Source organism: Elgaria multicarinata, chromosome 7, assembly GCF_023053635.1.
Source record: "Elgaria multicarinata webbii isolate HBS135686 ecotype San Diego chromosome 7, rElgMul1.1.pri, whole genome shotgun sequence".
Taxonomy (NCBI): domain Eukaryota; kingdom Metazoa; phylum Chordata; class Lepidosauria; order Squamata; family Anguidae; genus Elgaria; species Elgaria multicarinata.
In genome coordinates, this window is record NC_086177.1 from 114707183 (window position 1) to 114727266 (window position 20084).

At 44.3% G+C, this 20084-nt stretch overlaps 1 protein-coding gene across 2 annotated transcripts in view; it reads left to right on the forward strand.

The window, feature by feature from the left end:
- Window positions 1-20084, forward strand: part of LOC134401895 (protein EFR3 homolog A) — a 53894-nt gene that overhangs the window by 10593 nt on the left and 23217 nt on the right. For both annotated transcript variants that reach the window (XM_063131234.1, XM_063131233.1), the window contains exons 3-9: window positions 7804-7877; window positions 9431-9558; window positions 9864-10014; window positions 14251-14372; window positions 17131-17280; window positions 17479-17616; window positions 18624-18702. In XM_063131234.1, the coding sequence (XP_062987304.1) occupies window positions 7804-7877; window positions 9431-9558; window positions 9864-10014; window positions 14251-14372; window positions 17131-17280; window positions 17479-17616; window positions 18624-18702 (842 nt within the window). The remainder of the gene's footprint in view (window positions 1-7803; window positions 7878-9430; window positions 9559-9863; window positions 10015-14250; window positions 14373-17130; window positions 17281-17478; window positions 17617-18623; window positions 18703-20084) is intronic.

Here is a 20084-nt window from a genome sequence, read left to right on the forward strand (position 1 = left end):
AAAATGCCAGAGCACCCACCCCCAACTTGGTACCCTCCAGATGTGATGGACTGCAACTCCCAGCATGTTCCAGCTAGGTCGGCGAACACTGCCAGAGTATTTTAGGGTGCAAACCTATGCATGTTTAGGCAGGAAAAGGTCCTGCATCTCCCAGACAACACAGCTGACTGGGGAATGCTGAGAGTTGTAGTACTTTTTTTCTGTCTAAACATGCATAGGATTGCGCCTTTAATCTCTCTTTGTAACTGGTTGCTGGTGCTATTGTGCTTGGCTGAGCAGTGTTAGAACTTCTGCTGTCAAGCCTAATGCAATGCTTTCTGCCTGTCTTGTCAGCAGCATAAGGCCTCTGCAGCAATGTTAAGCGGCTTGGTTAGAATAGATATCTCATTTTAATGGCATATATTATGTTAGATTTATTTTTGATTTTTGCAAGAAAAGCAGTCTTCTGCTATAGATGGGCCAATACCAATTGTGTCACCTGCCACAATAAAGAAGTAGCAACTCAGTCTTAGAACACAGTTGTTCCTTTCTGAAAAGCAACCATTCTCTGAGAGTGGAATTCAAAATACTCAACAATGACCATGCCTACGAGATCGCCCTCACAATGGAAAAAGGCTCTCACACCTCATTCAGGGCCTGACCAAGAGATTTTGGAGTCTGAGTGCAAAAACCAAATGGCATCTTTCTTTCCTCACTAAGAGGTAGCACAATATCCTGGGAAGTTCTCCTGCACAAGCCTCATTAAAGTCAAGGGAAGCTGTGCAAGAACATGGCAGCGCTCGCATTCATTTCAAGGAGGCTGGTGCTGGGAGAGCTTCCTCCTGGATTGTGACCCATGGGTCAAATCAGTCCGTTTCCCAGACTCTTGCCCTTAATGGTACCCTATATCTCCCACTTGAGGTGGCTGCTGCAGTTTCCTTGATGGAGTGGGCCCCTCTGGGTGTATGTTACATTTCTCATGTTCCCAATCGCACTTTAACATGTGTCCCAAAGAGAATTTTACCCCAAAACCAATAAAGAGTTTTGTGATACCTTAAAGACTAACAAATGTGTTATGACCTAGTCTTTGATGGACTATGGTCTATATCAGATGCACACACCCTGTGATTTAATAATGAAGGGTAGTATAACTATCTTCTCTCTATATAAAACGCTTAGGTATGTTTCTGTGCAGGCTACAGCTGATAAAGGTTGCTAAGCAACAGTAACAACGTGTAACGTCAGCTGATACAGGTTGTTAAGCCCCTCACCCGACTCCTCCGGGCTTTCCAAGATAATCCTACCCCCTTTCTGCCTCTTCGCTCCCCCCTGCCCACGAAGGGGGCACTGCCATGGTCCGGAGCATGAGCGAGGCACGGCCGGGGCCCTTGGTGGCCGGGTGGGAGGCCGCTTGCCTGCTGCGAGCCGAGGCCCTGGCCTAATCTCATGCGAGCTGGGCGGGCGGCCCAAGGCTGACAGGAACCCCGGGGAGAGGGGGACACCTGCTCCCCCTCCCCCCGACCTCCCTGCCCCCTAAGTCTGCCAGACGGCGCTGTATTGGTGGCCTCCAAGCAGCCCGCACCCCCGCGATGATATTTAATTAATAAACTTTAAGATACGCTACAACGTCAGCATATGTTACGCCGGGTACAGCTAGTGATAACAATTTCCTGAGGGCTGACACTCTGGGGCTTTAGCTCAGGGGTTGTAGTTCAGTGGTGGGGCATGAAGAAGGTCCCAGGTTCAATCCATGGCTTTTCCAGGTAGGACCGCATGAAACAGTGGAGGGCCACTGCCACTCAGTGTTGACAATAGACCAATGATCTGAGTTGGTATAAGGTAGCTTCCTATATTTTTGGAGCACTTTGTCACCTTTAAAAAAATGATGCAGCAAGTGTGTATGTGTGTGTATATATATATAGTCTTTTGCAAGAGCACAGATTCAGCTGTCCCATACCGGTAGCCTTGCTATGTCAATTTCCTTGTATATGTCACCTGTCAAATGGAATACTAGGACAAAGCAGGAACCCATTTGCCCAGTTCAGAAACACCAAAAAAGGGGGGAAATGAAGTAGCTGTTCTGAATTGGAGCACCAAGGTGGCGGCGGTGGGGAACACAGTAACCCCCACTACTATTAAGCCTTGAACTGATATTTGTTGGTGTCCTTCTTCTTTCAATACTTATTCAAATCTCCATGAAGTTTAAAAAAAAAGCCAGTTACTTGGGGTGGAGGGCTTTTCGCAGCTTTTTTTTTTTTTTTTTTTTTGGAGTTGTGCACATTGGAGTTGCACACATTTGGAGTTGCGCACATATAAATGTAATAATATATATATTTCCCCTCTGTTTCTTCCCGGCCTCTAAATTTCTGTAAATTTCCCCTCAATTTACTTCCCAGCCTTTAAATTTGTGCAAATATTCCTTAGAGGAGTATGGGACAGAGTAAAGGGGGCACCCACCCCAGCAGCAATCAACGCCCTCCCCATGGGACTCCATTCATTCCGTCTCACGAAGCAGCCTTCTAAGTTTAAAGCAAAACAAAACTCAGGGAAATTTGCACAAATCTGTTGAACTATAGTAATAGCAGCAGAAGCTGCTCTAAAAAGTTGCGAAAAGGCGGTCAAGGAGCCAATAACTCCTATTTCTGTACTTGCTGGAGACTCAGGTAAGTGTTGAAAGGGCAAAGATGGGCGACAGACACTGACAAGGCTTAATAGTGGTAGGAGGCATTGCCAAGTGGGAGTTATTCTCCCCTACTCTTTTTTGAGTAGCTCCTTTTTGGAGCACTTATTTTGAATTTCCCAGCCCCCGCTTTTTCAGTACTTCTGAATTGTGCAAACAGTTTCCTCCTTTTTTAAGTATTATACCCCCTGCCCTCAGTCCTTTGCAACTGTGTGTAAATTAACCTATCTGCAGTCTCGCCGTGTCAATTTCTTTATAAGTTACCTACTCCACTTCAGTGCTCGTTTGACAGCTGAAACATACAAGGACATTGTCAGGGCAAGACTATGCATTTCAGGCAGCCACATCTGTGGTCTTGCATACTTGTGAAAGACCGATGGCAGGAGGAAATGACCCTATCTGCATACTCTGAAGCACTGGGAAACAAAACGTGGCAAACAAGTGACGGTCTTTCCAAAGTGCCGTTTGGGCCTTATTATTATTATTATTATTATTATTATTATTATTATTATTATTTATTTATTTATATAGCACCATCAGTGTACATGGTGCTGTACAGAGTAAAACAGTAAATAGCAAGACCCTGCCGCATAGGCTTACAATCTAATAAAATCATAGTAAAACAATAAGGAGGGGAAGAGAATGCAAACAGGTACAGGGTAGGGTAAGCAGGCACTGGGTAGGGAAAAACTAACAGTAGAAAGTAACAGTAGAAGTCTGCACAACATCAAGTTTTAAAAGTTGATGGAGGGGCATTCACTGGCGAGATCAAGAAGAGCAACACAGGGCTTCTTTGCCACGCTTGCCAAGTGGTTCTATAGCTGCTTGGGACAAGCTACAGTGCCAGGTTCAGACATCACAACAAGCCACCCTGAGATCATGCTGTTCTCCACAATCCTACTACAAGCCATGGATTCTCAGGCTGGCTTGGTAGTGAAAAACAACCCACGCTGACTCTCCAGTGCCAGGTTCAGATGTCACAGTAAGCCGCACTTACACTAAAACCCACCATGGCTTATTATGACATGCGGACCTAGGCAGTATGATTAGAGGTCCAGGAAGAATGTTGACATTTTCTTTTAAACAAGTTGGGGTCACCTTTCAATTTGTGAAGGGTTTCTAGCTACAGTTATCCATGCTCTGATAACCTCTCGCTTGGATTACTGCAATGCGTTATACGTGGGGCTGCCTTTGAAAACGGTCCGGAAGCTTCAGCTGGTACAAAACAGGGCAGCCCGTTTACTAACAGGGACTGGTTGGCAAGATCACATCATGCCAGTCCTTTTCCAGCTTCATTGGCTGCCAGTCCCGGTCCGGGCCCGATTCAAAGTGCTGGTATTGACATTTAAAGCCCTAAACGGCTTGGGGCCAGGCTATCTGAAGGAACGCCTCCTCCCATATGTACCTGCCCAGACCCTAAGGTTATCCTCAGGGGTCCCTCTCCGTGAGCCCCTGCCAAAGGAAGTGAGGCAGGTGGCTACCAGGAAGAGAGCCTTCTCTGCTGTGGCACCCCGGCTGTGGAACGAGCTCCCTAAGGAGGTTCACTTGGCACCTACATTATATGCCTTTAGACGCCAGGTGAAGACCTTTTTATTCTCCCAGCATTTTAACAGTCTATAAATAAATTTTAACTTGGTGTTTTAAATTTGTACTTTTGCATTGCTGCTGTTTTTCTCTGGTTGAGCTTTTATATTGTATTTTATATTATGGCTTTATACTGTTGTTTTATACTTTGAATGTTTTTAATTTTTGTGAACCGCCAAGAGAGCTCTGACTATTGGGCGGTATAGAAATGTAATAAATAAATAAATAAATTCTCTTAACCTGCTCTTATTTGGCTGTAAAGAATAAGCAAAGCATCGATACCTGTTTTTCTTCAGAACAATATTATTTCTCCATTTGTAAGTCTCATTACAAAATGGATAGACTAAGTAACGTGCACATCAGATACAATGACCCAGGCCACGTGGGGGCTACATGGCTGCTTTTCTTTCCAGCATTTGGCATTGGTAGTGCAATTGGATATCTGGCGTTCTCATGTGTTGGGTACCTTGGAGTTGAAGTCACGTGCAGGGCTAGTTAGCTAAGGATTTGTTGCCTGTGCCTGAATTAAGCATTGCTCACCTTGGGCTGGGAAGAGGCTGTACCTTGGCGAGGGATAGCTAAAGAATTGCAGAATCTGGAGAGGAACAGCATGAAGACCTATGTTGCAGTGCCAGTAGCTGAGCAAGAAAAATCCTATGACTATAATCCTGCATGGGAGCCCGGTCCCTGTGTGTGTTTCGGTAGGTGAATTCTTCAGCCCTTTCATTGTTTTGATGAGACAGAGTGCAGCTTTCTCCAGATAGTCTGGAAAACAACCGTGTGCAAACTCTTCCTTTCTAAATACTCTCTGTTCATACAGTTCAACATTACTTCTAAAAATCCCATTGGATTGTTCCTTATTTGAAAGAGTCAATAAGAAGAAAACAATATGCATTGTTAAAAAGTGTTCACATGAATCTCCTTTTCAAAACTTTCACAGAGTAAATTGTATTGTTAATTTTACTGCAAATATTATTTCAAGCGTATTCTTGCTTGTTTCCTTATACATTTTTACCCAGACACATACTCTCCAGGTATATTTATGTTATTACTGTGTGGACTAATTGCTGGCATGTTACCGTATGGATATACCTAACATTGGCCTTGGTGCCTATTTGGTTGGTAAAAGAGAAGTTTTATTTTTTATGCAGAGAAGGATAGAGAAAGATTGCTTACATGGAAATACAAAGGTACACTTTAAGGTTAACATTTCCAGAATCTCTTAATGGGCTGTTCTAGATGCCCTAAAAGCAGCTTGTACAAGTCATTCATTTGTTAGTGTTTATTACGAGACTTATATCACAACTTTCCGATTTCTGAAAGTAAATGCTCAAGGCGGTTTACTTAATTTAGGCTGTTAAGATGTCGACTTTGTTGATAACAAATCATTTTCTATTCTGTGATTCCATTTTCAGTTGTTTATAATTTAATTAAACTTTGAACCATCCATAGATTAAATGTTTTACATTTTGATTACTCTTCCAGGTTTTTTTTCTTTCCACCTCAGTATTATCAACATGTCATCCTTTTTGAGAATTCATGGAGATCAATGTAAAGAAATAGAGTTTGGCTCAACTGTCTAAATAGATTTCCACATATTGTGGTTTCTGTGTGGGAGGAAACTTTAGTTAGTTGATGCCACATTTTTCTGCTGGTGTATAAGATACACACTGAAGTTCTATTCCATCTTTCCTAGGTCTCTCATTGTGAATCTTGTATATATAAGGGATGACCCTTATATATACAAGATTGGTCATCCCTTATATATACAATTAACTTAGGGGTTAATTGGTCATCCCTTTTTGACTGCCTTCCCATTGACCAATTCTCATGAAACACATGCCATTATGACATGCAGATGCCATTAATAACTCAGATTTAGAAGTTTATTTATATCCATAAAGCTTTAAGAATTAGGCTATCTATAACAATGTACTATAAAGTTTTATTATTTTAATATCAGAAAACAAACACATTTAATTGCAAATTGGAGCAAAATGAAACATGAACACAAAAAAGTCTCTGTACACCTTTATAAATGCAGGTGCAGGCGAAAGTACAATGATATGCTGGTAACATATGGTCTACAAATAAATCATGAAGTGATTAAGAGACACCTACAATTAAAAGTAACCTAGTCAAAGTTTGGTTATTGCTCAGAAAGGAAGTTTAGCTGTTAAATTTAACAAAATAGCATTTAAAAGTCTCTGTACACCTTTATAAACACAGTTGCAGGCCAAAGTACAATGATATTTCAGTAACATAAGCCTGTGAACAAATCATGAAGGGATTAAGAGACAATTATATTTAAACGTAACCCAGTCAAAGTTTAGTTAAACTTTTGTTGGATTTGATTTTTCTCCACAAACTGTGTTCATGGGAAACCAACTGGTATTTAGTTATTCTTTTGCTGTTACATTTCTATACCGCCAAATAGCCTCAGCTCTCTGGTGATTCACAGTAGTTAAAACCATAAAATACAGCAACATGATGAAACATAATGAACACTTTAAAAAGTTGAAAACTATCATATAAAACCAGAGTAAAAACCACCAGGAGTGTAAAGATATAAAAAATACAGTAATAGATTTAAAACAGTAAAAACTGAAGAACTTAAAATGCCTGGGAGAATAAAAAGGTCTTCACTTGGTGTCCTAAAGACTACACCGTAGGACCCAGGTGAACCTGTCTGGGATATGGTGCTTAGGTAGATGTGAAAGTGCTCCCTTGATTTCCAAGAATATTTCCAACTTCCTGCATGCTGACTTTGCATACCTGCAGGTATCCTTGCAATTATTGGATTTTCTGTGCATATTCATATAATCTGTGTGTGTGAGAGAGAGAGACAGAGACAGAGACACAGACAGACAGACAGACAGACAGAGAGAGAAAGAAATGTTTTTTTAAAGTAGTGACTATACGGTCAGTACATGTGTTTTGGTATCTATAGGTGTAAAGCTGCATCATGTCCCTAAGCATGATAATCTATCCCTTGTGATCTGAAACTCATAGAATCATAGAAGAGTAGAGTTGGAAGGGGCCTAAAAGGCCATCGAGTCCAACCCCCTGCTCAAGGCAGGAATCCACCCTAAAGCATCCCTGACAGGTGGTTGTCCAGCTGCCTCTTGAAGGCCTCTAGTGTGGGAGAGCCCACAACCTCCCTAGGTAACTGATTCCATTGTTGCACTGCTCTAACAGTCAGGAAGTTTTTCCTGATGTCCAGCTGGAATCTGGCTTCCTTTAACCTGAGCCCGTTATTCCGTGTTTTTTTCCGTGGTGTTATGATCTGAATCACGAGGACTTGGGAGGAGATCTGGTTTCTATAGTTTCTTCCTGTTGTACTTGACCTTGTGCTTATAGTTGCTGCTTTGTTTCCCACCATTAGAATGATGGTTAATATCTTGAACCTACCACATATCGGAGACATTTCCTCACGAAGGTGTACATACACATGACATCCTGCATGTCATGTGTTTGGCGGTATTCCAAATGGAGATTCCTTCTTGAAATAAAGCCTCCATCTCATAGGAGCCTGGTTTTCACAGCAATTGTTTTTGCAGGAGTCTGCTGCTGTGCTGCCTTGCGCCCTCGTTACAAGCGCCTGGTGGATAACATATTCCCTGAAGACCCCAAAGTAAGTGAAGTCCTGCAACGTTTTAGAGAAGTCTTCATAAGAGTAGTCGGCTGGTGACTTGGACATTGTGAAATTCTGGCTTAGCATCCCCCAGTTCTGAATGTCTCTTTTAGCAGGCATGGCTATATCATAAAAACATAGGAGCCCTGCTGGATCAGACCAAGGGTCCATCTAGTCCAGCACTCTGTTCACACAGTGCCCCAAGCCCTAAAACCAATGGCTCCAAGCAGCAGTCAGTGAAAACCAGCTTGAGTGAACCCTCCAGAATCCCAAAAGCTTTTCTGTACATAAAAAGCCTCACAGATCTTCTGAATAATAGAAAGGAGTCAACCAGGGGAACCTCCTTTGAGAGGGAATTCCAGTGATGGGAGCCGCTGTAGAGAAGGCCTTTGATCTTGCTGCCTCTGTCCATGCCTCCTGCAGCGGGAGCACACAGAGCAGGGCTGTTTGTTGTAGGGAATTCAGTGAGCTTTCTGTGGTGTATTGCATTTTCCCAGCATCCAATCAGCTGCGTTTTTTCACTGGGTAAATGCATTCCGCCCCCCTCCTGCAACTGCAACTTTAACCGCAGTTGTTAATGGTGTGTAGAATACAGCTGCACAAGTGTCACCGACGCCTACTGAACAGTGTAGGCCCGATTGGTGCCAACATGGATTGCATTTCGACGCCAAGTAAAAACGTGGCCTTTTAACAAAGCCTTTGATGGTTAAACTCACTGGCACGTTGTTTTAACTGCATCTATTGCTTTTAAATTATATATTGTTTTAACTTGGATCATGGTTTAATTTGTTTTTAACTGTGTATATTTATTGTTTTATACTGTATGTTTTTATCTGTACGCCGCCCTGAGACCTTAGTGACATGGGGCGGGATATAAATACTTTAAATAAATAAATAATAATAAGTAGTGCTTGTGTCATCGCTAAAGATGAGTGATAGAAGTCTTCCACCCTGATCCCCAGCCAGGCCGCTGCAATTTTGTTAACTTTTTTTTTAATTGTAATATTTTTATTGTTCAGAAACAAGGTATTCCTCCAGCTATAACACTTAATTGCAGGAGCCCTCAGGTAGCCATTTAAAAATATGTGGCAAACGTGACATGAGCAAGTCTGCCCCATTCTCTGCAGCAAAGACTTGCTTATTTTTATTTATTTTTATTTTTTCAAAAAGTGGGGTCAGATTTATTTTATTTATTTAAAACAGTTATACTCCACCTTATCTCTGTGGAGTTCTAGGCAGCTTACAACAAATCCAGTAATTCAATAAATTTGTTACTTTTTTCCCTGTCCTTGTTTCTGCATTCTGTGTCTTGGATGGCAAAATGCCATGATTGGTTGAGGGTACTGAAAGAAAAGGCACACTCCTCTCTCCTGCTGAGAATTGCCCAGCTCTGTGAAATTCATCACCACCCGCCAGTCCCCTTTAGTTGAAGCAGTCCCTGACGTCACCCAAAAGCAGAGGAAGCAGGGATTGAGGGACAGGAGCTGCCAAGTGCTTTACGAACACTCATTGCTGCAATTGCATTTAAATTTCTGGGACTCTCATCTGCTTAGGATGGCCTCGTCAAAGCCGATATGGAGAAATTGACCTTCTATGCTGTCTCTGCTCCTGAGAAGCTTGATCGAATTGGTGCCTATCTAGCAGAGAGGCTCAGCAGGGATGTTGTCAGACACCGCTACGGGTAAGACTTAAAATACTTCCCTTCCTCCCTCCCTCCTAATTTCATTACCATGCCAGTGTTAGTGGTTTCAGTATTCACCTGTTGTGGAAAGCTCTTTGCCTCTTCCCCTGCTGCTAATAAGAATCGCCCTCAACAAGCAGGCAGAAGCGACGTTTTATTCCTCTTAGGCCGTCAGGGCGTCACAGATTATTGACATGGGTATGTGTGTGCAGGCCAGCTGGAAGAAATGTTCTGGAGCTGACACGTAAGGCTGCTTTCCCAAGAGGCCTGCCTTTACCTCTCTCTATTTCCAATTTGACTCTCAGCTATGTCTTCATTGCCATGGAAGCCCTGGACCAGCTCCTCATGGCTTGCCATTCCCAAAGCATCAAGCCGTTTGTGGAGAGCTTCCTCCACATGGTGGCCAAGCTGCTGGAGTCCGGAGAGCCCATGCTGCAAGTCCTGGGAACCAATTCGGTGAGTGAACTTGCCTTACTTCTTCCCATAATCTGACCTTCCGTTTTGTGCCCTAACAAGGGCGTTGGAAGAGCTGTGCAAAGAACACCGAACGCGAGAGGCAGATAGCAGCACCGTTACCTACAGACTCCTGAGTATGGAAGCATCCTAGCAGTGTGATCTAGCCGGAAGGCTGCCTGGTTTCATGAGTCGTTGTCCTGTGTATATGATAGGATTGTGACTGGGACGTTCAGGAATTAAACGTGAGGACACCAACATCACAGGAGTTGGCAGTCCAGATTCACTTGCCTGGCAGAGTAGTCCAACCATCAACCTTGAGTTCAGAGGCAGCAGTGAATCCTCACTTAATCTAATTACATCATTCAACTTGTTTCATCTTTCTAGCCTGTCAGAATCCTTACACGATCTGTTAGTAAATAATAGAAAAAAGCAGAGCACTTATTTATTTATTTATTTATTTTTTACACTTATATACCGCCCCCATAGCCAGAGCTCTCTGGCGGTTTACAGAAATTCTAAAATTGAGATAAAAACAAGTATACAATATTTTAAATTTTAAAACACAGAACATACACATAAAGCATTAAAAACCATTAAAAAACTAAACATGTGGGTGATTAAGATGTGCTGCCATATGCCTGGGCAAAGAGGAAAGTCTTAACCTGGCGCTGGAAAGATAGCAGCGTTGGTGCCAGGCGAGCCTCGTCAGGGAGATCGTTCCATAGTCTGGGGGCCACCACCGAAAAGGCCCTGTCCCTCGTTGTCACACTCCGAGCCTCTCTCGGAGTAGGCACCTGGAGGAGGACCTTAGATGTTGAACGTAGTGACCGGGTATATTCATATCGGGAGAGGCGTTCCATCAGGTATTGTGGTCCCAAGCCGTGTAAGGCTTTATAGGTCAAAACCAGCACCACGAATTGGGCTCGGAAACATACAGGCAGCCAGTGCAAGCGGACCAGAGCAGGTGTTATACGGTCGAACCTTCTGGTTCCCAAAATCAATCTGGCCGCTGCATTTTGCAAGAGCTGCAGCTTCCAAACCATCTTCAAAGGCAGCCCTACATAGAGGGCATTGCAGTAATCTAACTTGGAGGTTATCAGATTATGGACAACTGAAGCCAGGTTATCCCTGTCCAGATAGGGGTGTAGCTGGGCCACCAACCGGAGTTTGTAAAAGGCACTTAGAGAGCCATCCTATGGTCCCGGAAGAGCATCCCAGGGAACATAGAATTCTTTGGAGTCCTGCTGCAACCACAGAAAGGGGATTCCGGTATCTGATCCCTTGCAGCCACTGTTGGAAGAATTGTGCTGGCTGTTTCTGAGGCTGCCAAAGTGGCCTTAGAGATAATAAGGGAAGTGGGAAACCACCAGCAGAAGAAACTATGAGATTTTGGAAACAGGAATGAGATCCCGAGGTGGGGGGAGCACTTGTATGTTGAGTATGATTATGTTAAATAGATTAAGCGAGAATATATGATATTACTGTTACTTAGCATTTATGTACTATGTTGTTTTTCTTTTAATTGTACTGATGTATGTTTAAGTATTGGGGGGGAATTTTTTTTTAAAAAAAAGAGATAATAAAAGGGGGTTGCAGGTAGATGGGGAGCGGGGAGGCCAGGATAAGATGAATGCTATGACCTCTCTAGCCACCTTCCCATCATTGCCAGAGCACCTTCTCTAGATGGGCTCAGAGGCCCATCTAGAGGGGGAAAAGGAAAACATGGAGGACCGAGAGGTGAAAATCCCCTCCACCGCTCCTCCTACTTTGCCGACAGCAGCTTTCAGGGTGTTAAATATGCGGAAGCCTCCAAGTTCAGATGGTTTAAATTGTTGATGGTTGGTTATTTAACCCACTGTGGGTTATTGTGATGTGTGGGGGTAGTTTTTAAACCAATGATTGATTATTTGGCCGAAATAACCCACACAAAGAGCCAACACTCTGGAGAGTTGGATGATGATGATGATGGACAGTGTTTATATACTGCTCCATATCTAAAATAGATTCCGGAGTGGTGCACATAGGAATAAAACAGTAAAAAAAAGAAGCTTTAAAAACAGAAAATTAAAGTTGTTCAATTTAAAACGAAGGAGCAGTTATCGTGTTGTGTGGAGGGCACTGTTGGTTATTTCCTTGGCTTCCGTTGGTTGTTTCATCAGCCGCAGAGTCACAAGGGAAGAGCGGTCAAAGCGGCAGCTACTGCTCTAGTCCAGCTCTCACGATAGCTTTTTTTGGCAGCAGTGGCTGATGGGATACTAGCAGGAGGACTGAGGTGGGGAGTGAGGGCAGGGAATGAGTGAGTCAGCTCAGCATGGACTAATAGTCAACTCAGCGTTGATTCTAATCCACACCACGGTTGATTATTATCATGTTGTGTTTGGAGTAGCCCCTAGATAAACAACTGTCAAATTGCTTATTACCCTACCATTGACTATCATGTTGTCTGAATGCAGCCTCTGTGTCACCAAAAGGGCTAGATCCCCCCATTTCTTCAGTAGATCTGCGCAAGCCTTTAAATGGAAGCTTAGTTTGCCTTTATTTGTTGAGTGAAAGGTATTGTATTACTTCATCATCACTGCTGCATTAGTGATGAGCTTTGATAGTGCCTTGTGTTTCTGCATTCCGGCTGTCACGCTAACCCCGGTGATACAGTTTCACAGTAACAGAACCCCCGGTGCCTTTGTCACTGATGGGCTGTAATCTGCTGCAGCGTATTGCAGTAAAGCTACGAGCCGCTAAAATGTAGGCTAGAGCTTGAGAGTCAGACGGTATGAGGATAGAAGCTCCCTGGGACCCAATGGATGGAGCTGGTCTGAGCATAAAGCCCAGGTAGCCCAGCTTGGTTCAGTTCCAATTCTGTAGCGCTCAGGGTCTCCCGTGGGCTACTTATTTTTAATGTCTTTAAAATATTTATAACCTGCCTTTTAATTTCAAAGAGATTTACAAGGGCAGCTTCCAAAAACATAATCAAACATAATTTAAAAACCAATAAAACCAAAATACAAAATCAATATTAACAGCGGAACACAGCATAAAGCAATTCAGCAGTACAAACAATGACACAATCTTAAAATTTCAAGTCTACCAAAAACCGATGCCACGGCCCCTTAAAAGCCCAGGCACATAAAATGGTTTGACTTGGCATTGAAAACTTAACAGGATAGGTGCCTGGAGAATATAACTGTGGTGGGTGTTTCACAGTGGGGGTGCAACCACAGAAAAGGCCCTGCTGGTGGTCATCACTTGCCCAGAGGTAGAAATAACAGGTCTGACCACATGGAGGCACAGTCAGAAGAAAAGTTTGCTACAGGGGAAAGGTGTGGTGATCTTTAAAGAAAATGATCAGGATTTTGGATTCAGGAAATCAAGAGAAAGTTTCCCCCACTGGAAGCCTTACATAGAATCATAGAATCATAGAATCATAGAATAGCAGAGTTGGAAGGGGCCTACAAGGCCATCGAGTCCAACCCCCTGCTCAATGCAGGAATCCACCCTAAAGCATCCCTGACAGATGGTTGTTCAGCTGCCTCTTGAAGGCCTCGAGTGTGGGAGAGCCCACCACCTCCCTAGGTAACTGATTCCATTGTCGTACTGCTCTACCAGTCAGGGAGTTTTTCCTGATGTCCAGCTGGAATCTGGCTTCTTGAGCCTGTTATTCCATGTCCTGCACTCTGGGAGGATCGAGAAGAGATCCTGGCCCTCCTCTGTGTGACAACCTTTTAAGTATTTGAAGAGTGCTATCATGTCTCCCCTCATCTTCTCTTCTCCAGGCTAAACAGGCCCAGTTCTTTCAGTCTCTCTTCATAGGGCTTTGTTTCCAGACCCCTGATCATCCTGGTTGCCCTCCCCTGAACACGCTCCAGCTTGTCTGCGTCCTTCTTGAATTGTGGAGCCCAGAACTGGACACAATTCTCTAGATGAGGCCTAACCAGGGCCGAATAGAGAGGAACCAGGACCTCCCGTGAACTGTTCCACCGAAGAGAGGGGGGAACAGTGCAGAAATACCTAATCATAAACTGTTCAACCAAGTGAACAGGGACAACGAGAGGAACCTTCCTGTGTTCCTTCGCACTCATACTGCCAAGCTATAAAAAATAGACAGCGCTACTTTCTGGGTCATTTTAACTAAAAACGTGGCATCTGGGGGGCTGGGGTGGGTGGGGCTGAGCATCAGGTTGTTCATGTGCTTGGAAGCTATATGCCTAACCCTGCTTCCTCCTCCTTCCTATCGTGCAGTTTGTCAAATTTGCAAACATCGAGGAGGATACGCCTTCCTATCACCGTCGGTACGACTTCTTTGTGTCTCGCTTCAGTGCCATGTGTCATTCCTGCCATAATGACCCAGAAATCCGGAATGAGTAAGTAGCAATATGTGAAGTGGGGAGGTGGGAGCACTTTCTGGGAGCGGCTCCCTAAAATAGTTGGCTCCTGGGGCCGAGAGTCTCCCTCTGTCGATGCTCTGGACAGGCACTGGCGGTACAGTTCCATTCACGTGCCTTTTCAGACGGCATCAGGCTTTCCGCGGAGGCTTGCGGATTTAGGCTGGTGTGTTCTTGTAGCTTAAACCAGACTTGTGAGAGTCCACAAAACTCACTTGCCTGCCTGCCTGCCTGCAGATAACCTACATTTATTTATCTATTTATTTATTTTATTACATTTATATACCGCCCCACAGCTGAAGCTCTCTGGGCGGTTCACAAAAGCTAAAAACAGTAAACGTTAAAAGTATACAAAATTTAAAAACCATCAGTCATAAAAACGACAGTATAAAAACAGCAGCATCCATTTATATTAGTCCTTTATTGGTAGCCTGAAAGAAAAGAGGTGGATTTCTTTTGTTCTGGCTTGTAAAAGTTGCTCTGCCATTCCTACTTGCCAGAGCCTGCCAGGAGAGAAGCTATTTACAAGTTTGGCTTAAACTCCCCTTGAAATGTTCACTTTTGCTGCTAAACAGCTTTTGCAAGGTGCTTATTAAAAGCAACTTATTTAACAGGGTTTATTTATTTATTTATTTACTATTTATTTATAATAACATTTCTATACCGCCCAATAGCCGGAGCTCTCTGGGCAGTTCGCAAAAATTAAAAACATTCAAAGTATAAAACAACAGTATAAAACCATAATATAAAATACAATATAAAAGCTCAACCAGATAAAAACAGCAGCAATGCAAAATTACAAATTTATTTATAGACTGTTAAAATGCTGGGAGAATAAAAAGGTCTTCACCTGGCGTCTAAAAGCATATCATGTAGGTGCCAAGCGAACCTCCTTCGGGAGCTCATTCCACAGCCGGGGTGCCACAGCAGAGAAGGCCCTCCTCCTGGTAGCCACCTGCCCCACTTCCTTTCATAGAATCATAGAATATCAGAGTTGGAAGGGGCCTACAAGGCCTTCGCGTCCAACCCCCTGCTCAATGCAGGGATCCACCCTAAAGCATCCCTGACAGATGGTGGTCCAGCTGCCTCTTGAAGGCCTCCAGTGTGGGAGAGCCCACAACCTCCCTAGGTCTCTGGTTCCATCGTCGTACTGCTCTAACAGTCAGGAAGTTTTTCCTGATGTCCAACTGGAATCTGGCTTCCTGTAACTTGAGCCCGTTATTCCGTGTCCTGCACTCTGGGAGGATTGAGAAGAGATCCTGGCCCTCCTCTGTGTGACAACCTTTGAAGTATTTGAAGAGTGCTCTCATGTCTCCCCTCAATAAACATTTCATTAAGCAACAGAACAAGCAAGAGTTAAGGAGAACTGTGGAGATAAAGCGTACATAATATGACAGCAGGAGCTGCTCCACTCTAGGAAGTGAACTCAGCCTGCTTTTGTCACAGTTACAACCTTCCTTTGTGGATCAAACTGGTGGGGAAAGTGTTCTGCTGGTTTAAATGCAGAAGGGGCTGTGCAGAATGCTGATTGGCTGAGTCTTCATGACATCAGTACCCTTTCCTGGAGCAGTGTTTTAGCTTAAAGCAACATTGAGTTTTAAGAAAAGATTAGGGGCTATGTGGTTCTTTAAATGTGTGATCATAAATTGGAACTTTAAACAAAAAAAGGTGGATGGTTCATAAGAAACATGGCAGAAGGGGACAAACTGACAAGGACATCATAGAATCATAGAATAGCAGAGTTGGAAGGGGCCTACAAGGCCACTGAGTCCAACCCCCTGCTCAGTGCAGGAATCCACCCTAAAGCATCCCTGACAGGTGGTGGTCCAGCTGCCTCTTGAAGGCCACAACCTCCCTTGGTAACTGGTTCCATTGTCGTACTGCTCTAACAGTCAGGAAGTTTTTCCTGATGTCCAGCTGTTCGGCATCTGTTGACAAAGGCAGGGCTCTGTGTCATCTGATGAGTGGAGTTGGGGGGAAGCTTGAAGCAAAACAGTGCTGGCTCCTATTTGTATATAGGTCTCCGGGCACCCTGGGTCATCGCCTTGTGACTTCGTCGACATGATTCCCTGTAGGGCTGGCCGTACCATTAAGCAGTAGGAAACGGGCACAACAGGCAGAGGAGGAGGGGAAGTAGAGCGGTATTTTTTCCCCTCTGTCGTTTCTTGTTGTCCCTGCAGGCAGCCGGCAGGCCCTAGAAGCAGCAGCAGCCACTTGCTCGTCCGCATGTCTCCCTATTCTGCCGGCCATGTCGGCCAGCTTTCTTTCCCGAGCAGGGACATGCACACCCACATCACTAATACACTGCTTTCAGGAGCTGCACTGGACAGATGCAGAGATGCCGTGTGGCTCCTGAAGGTAGAAGGACCTTACAGGCAGCGCACTGGTGATGCGTGGGTGTGTGGGTGTGGGTGTGGGTGTGGGTGTGGGTGTCCCTGCTAGGGAAAGTAAGCTGCCTGGTGGTGGGCAGGGGCACCAATCACGTGCTGGAGGGCGGGGGGGAGGCCGCGGGGCAGGGGAGAAGATTGCAGGACTGAGGGAGGGTGGAGGGCCGCGGTGGGTTTCCGCTTCAGGCAGCCACTTGCCCTGATCCCATATATACCTGCGTAGAAACGTTTGCGCCTGAGACTCAGCAGTTGGATTTTCCAGCCCTGCTGCCTGTTGGTAAAGTAAACCTCCAGGCCTTCTGTTGGCCTGCTTCTTCCTTGCATGGAAATGTCATCGCTTTTCCTGCCAGGATCCGTATTGCCGGAATCAGAGGCATCCAGGGGGTGGTCCGCAAAACTGTGAATGACGAGCTCCAAGCCATCATCTGGGAGCCTCAGCACATGGACAAGATCGTTCCCTCGTTGCTGTTTAACATGCAGAAGCTAGACGATGCTGACAGGTCTGTCTGTCTCCCAAATGGCCGGGTCTTTCCTCACCTCTCTGGCCACTGCCTTCTCTTCGGCCCTGGAAGCAAAATGGCAGCCGCCACTGGGTGAGAGGGTGGCGGGAGCTGCAGCCTCAGAGCGTTAGAAGCCTTCAGCTTATGATATGCCGGTGAAAACCCGGGAACCCTCTCCAAATGTGTCTTTTGTTCCAGTCGAATTGGCCTGCCCTCGTCTCCAACAGGAGGCGATAAAGAGGAGAACCCGGCTGTGCTGGCTGAGAACTGCTTCCGAGAACTGCTGGGCCGCGCTACCTACGGGAACATGAATAATGCGGTCAGACCAGTCTTTGCGTAAGTAGGAAACCTTCAAAAACGTCTGGGTTTTGCCAGGAGCAGGGCGATAGGTTCCAGATCATTGGCCAATCTCCCTTAGGGATGATCTTGCTATGGCTGCTGAAACGCTCTGTTTCTCTGTGTTCCGATCTTCCTGTGCAGCCATCCCTGCTTGTGAGCTAGAAGTGAATCCTGAAGATTTATTTATTTATTATTTATTGCATTTCTATACCACCCAATAGCTGAAGCTCTTGTAGATCTGTTTATCTAGAAGAATCAAGGCAGTGTGGTATAGTGGACAGAGTGTTGACTTGGCAGCCAGTCGCCACTCAGGTGTGAATCTGATAGGAAGGAAAGGAAAGGAACCTCTCGTGCAAGCACTGAGTCATTGCTGACTCTTGGAGGGACGCCAGCTTTCGCTGACGTTTTCTTGGCAGGCCTTATAGCGGGGTGGTTTGCCGTTGCCTTCCCCGGCCGTTGTTACCTTTCCCCCAGCTAACTGGGTACTCATTTTACCGACCTCGGGAGGATGGAAGGCTGAGTCGACCCAAGCCGGCTGCCTGAAACCAGCTTCCGCTGGGATCGAACTCAGGCCGTGGGGAGAGTTTCAGCTGCAGAAACTGCTGCTTTACCGCTCTGCGCCACACGAGGCTCATGTGAATCTGATAACAAGTCGCTTAACCCACCTTACGGGGTGTTGGTATTGGGAGAAAGTGGAATAACCATTTGCTACCTGGAGTTCCCTAGGAGAAGAGTATGCATGTAATAAATGTCCACATACACATGTAATAAATTTCCGCATAAAATTCTCCCCTAGTTTCCCATAATTATCTGTGGAGAGGGAAATAGTCTTCCAATCTGGAACCATCCTTAGCATTATGGGCTGCATTCTATGACTTACTAGTACATCAAAATAAATAAAGCTAAAGACGTTGCCTGTCAGCTTCCCTTGTTTTGTCTTTATAAAATGCCGAGATTGTTGCAGGTGCCTAATAAGTAATAACAATAATTGCTTGTCTTAACAGACATTTAGGCCATCACAGGCTATGGGACCCCAACGAATTCGCCGTCCATTGCTTTAAAATCATTATGTACTCGATACAGGTAATTATACCTTCTTCCTATTTCAAAATTAGACAAAAAATGTTTTAGTCTTAATGAGCTAAGGAGAAAGTAAGGCCGGAACCCACAGTTAACTACCCTATTTCTTCGATTCTAAGACGCACTTTTCCCCCCATATAAACATCTGTAAAAATGGGGTGCGTCTTAGAATCGCGGGTGTGACTTAGATTTTTTTTTCTGTTGGTGGTACTGAAATTATTGTGCGTCTTACAATCAATGGCGTCTTACAATCGAAGAAATACGGTATGTATAGTTGAGTAATACTTTTAAAACTAAGACCCAGTTCGCATGTCACAACCACTCGGGTTTTTTTTTAAAAAAAAAACTGGCTTGAACATGGCAGCATATTGGTGCAAGGTGCCTGATTGCTTGCGTTCAGCTTTGCCCCTGTGTTGTTGTTGTTGTTATTATTATTATTATTATTATTATTTATTTGTATAGCACCATCAGTGCTATATAATGTGACATGCATTATATTGTATTGTGACATGCAAACCAAGAACTCTGGCTTGTCTCTCCTCTGACAAGTCAGAGAAGTAACCCACAGTTCTCTGGCTTGAGGTCCTGGTTCGCACATCATGACAAACAATGCAAGGTCAGAGCATCTGTGGGTTATTTAGTCTCTCCTGCTTGCAGTGGGAGCAACTGGGCAGCCTGCAGTAGCACACCCACTCGTTCACAACGAGCATTTAAAAAACAAACAACCACTGAGTGGTTGTTACATGTGAACTGCGGCAAAGGGTATCCCCTAAGACTGTTTTTAGATGTTCCGTTTTGGATTTGTACTAACAAGAATTAGTAAAGGACAATTCTTTGGATTAATTTTTATTATATAATATAAACTCTAAGCAAAACACAGCATTAAAATACAACATATATAGGCTAAATAATAGAATCATAGGATAGTAGAGTTGGAAGGGGCCTCTAAGGCCATCGAGTCCAACCCCCCCCCCCCCCGCTCATTGTAGGAATCCACCCTACAGCATACTTCAGAGATGGTTGTCCAGGTTCCCCTTGAATGCCTCTAGTTTCATAGCAATAAGAAATGTTTTAAGATTTCAAGATTTTAGTTTAACAGGAAAAAGTATTTACTAAACATTTCTTGTTATCAAAGATTTCAAGTCCTAACAGTTTGGGATAGCTTTCACCTAATCACTAAATTTCTTTCCTAACTGAATAGGCTGTTCAGCTTCTAGGCACACCAATATCAGAGCATACTTACACCTTTTTTGCACAGAGATTACTTCCTATTGTAATAATCTCCTATGTAAAATATTGGTTAGATTCTTAGTCTCTCATTATTATTAAACAGTTCTAAGAGATTAGACATAAGCAAGGAGGTTTACATATACATCATTCAGAGA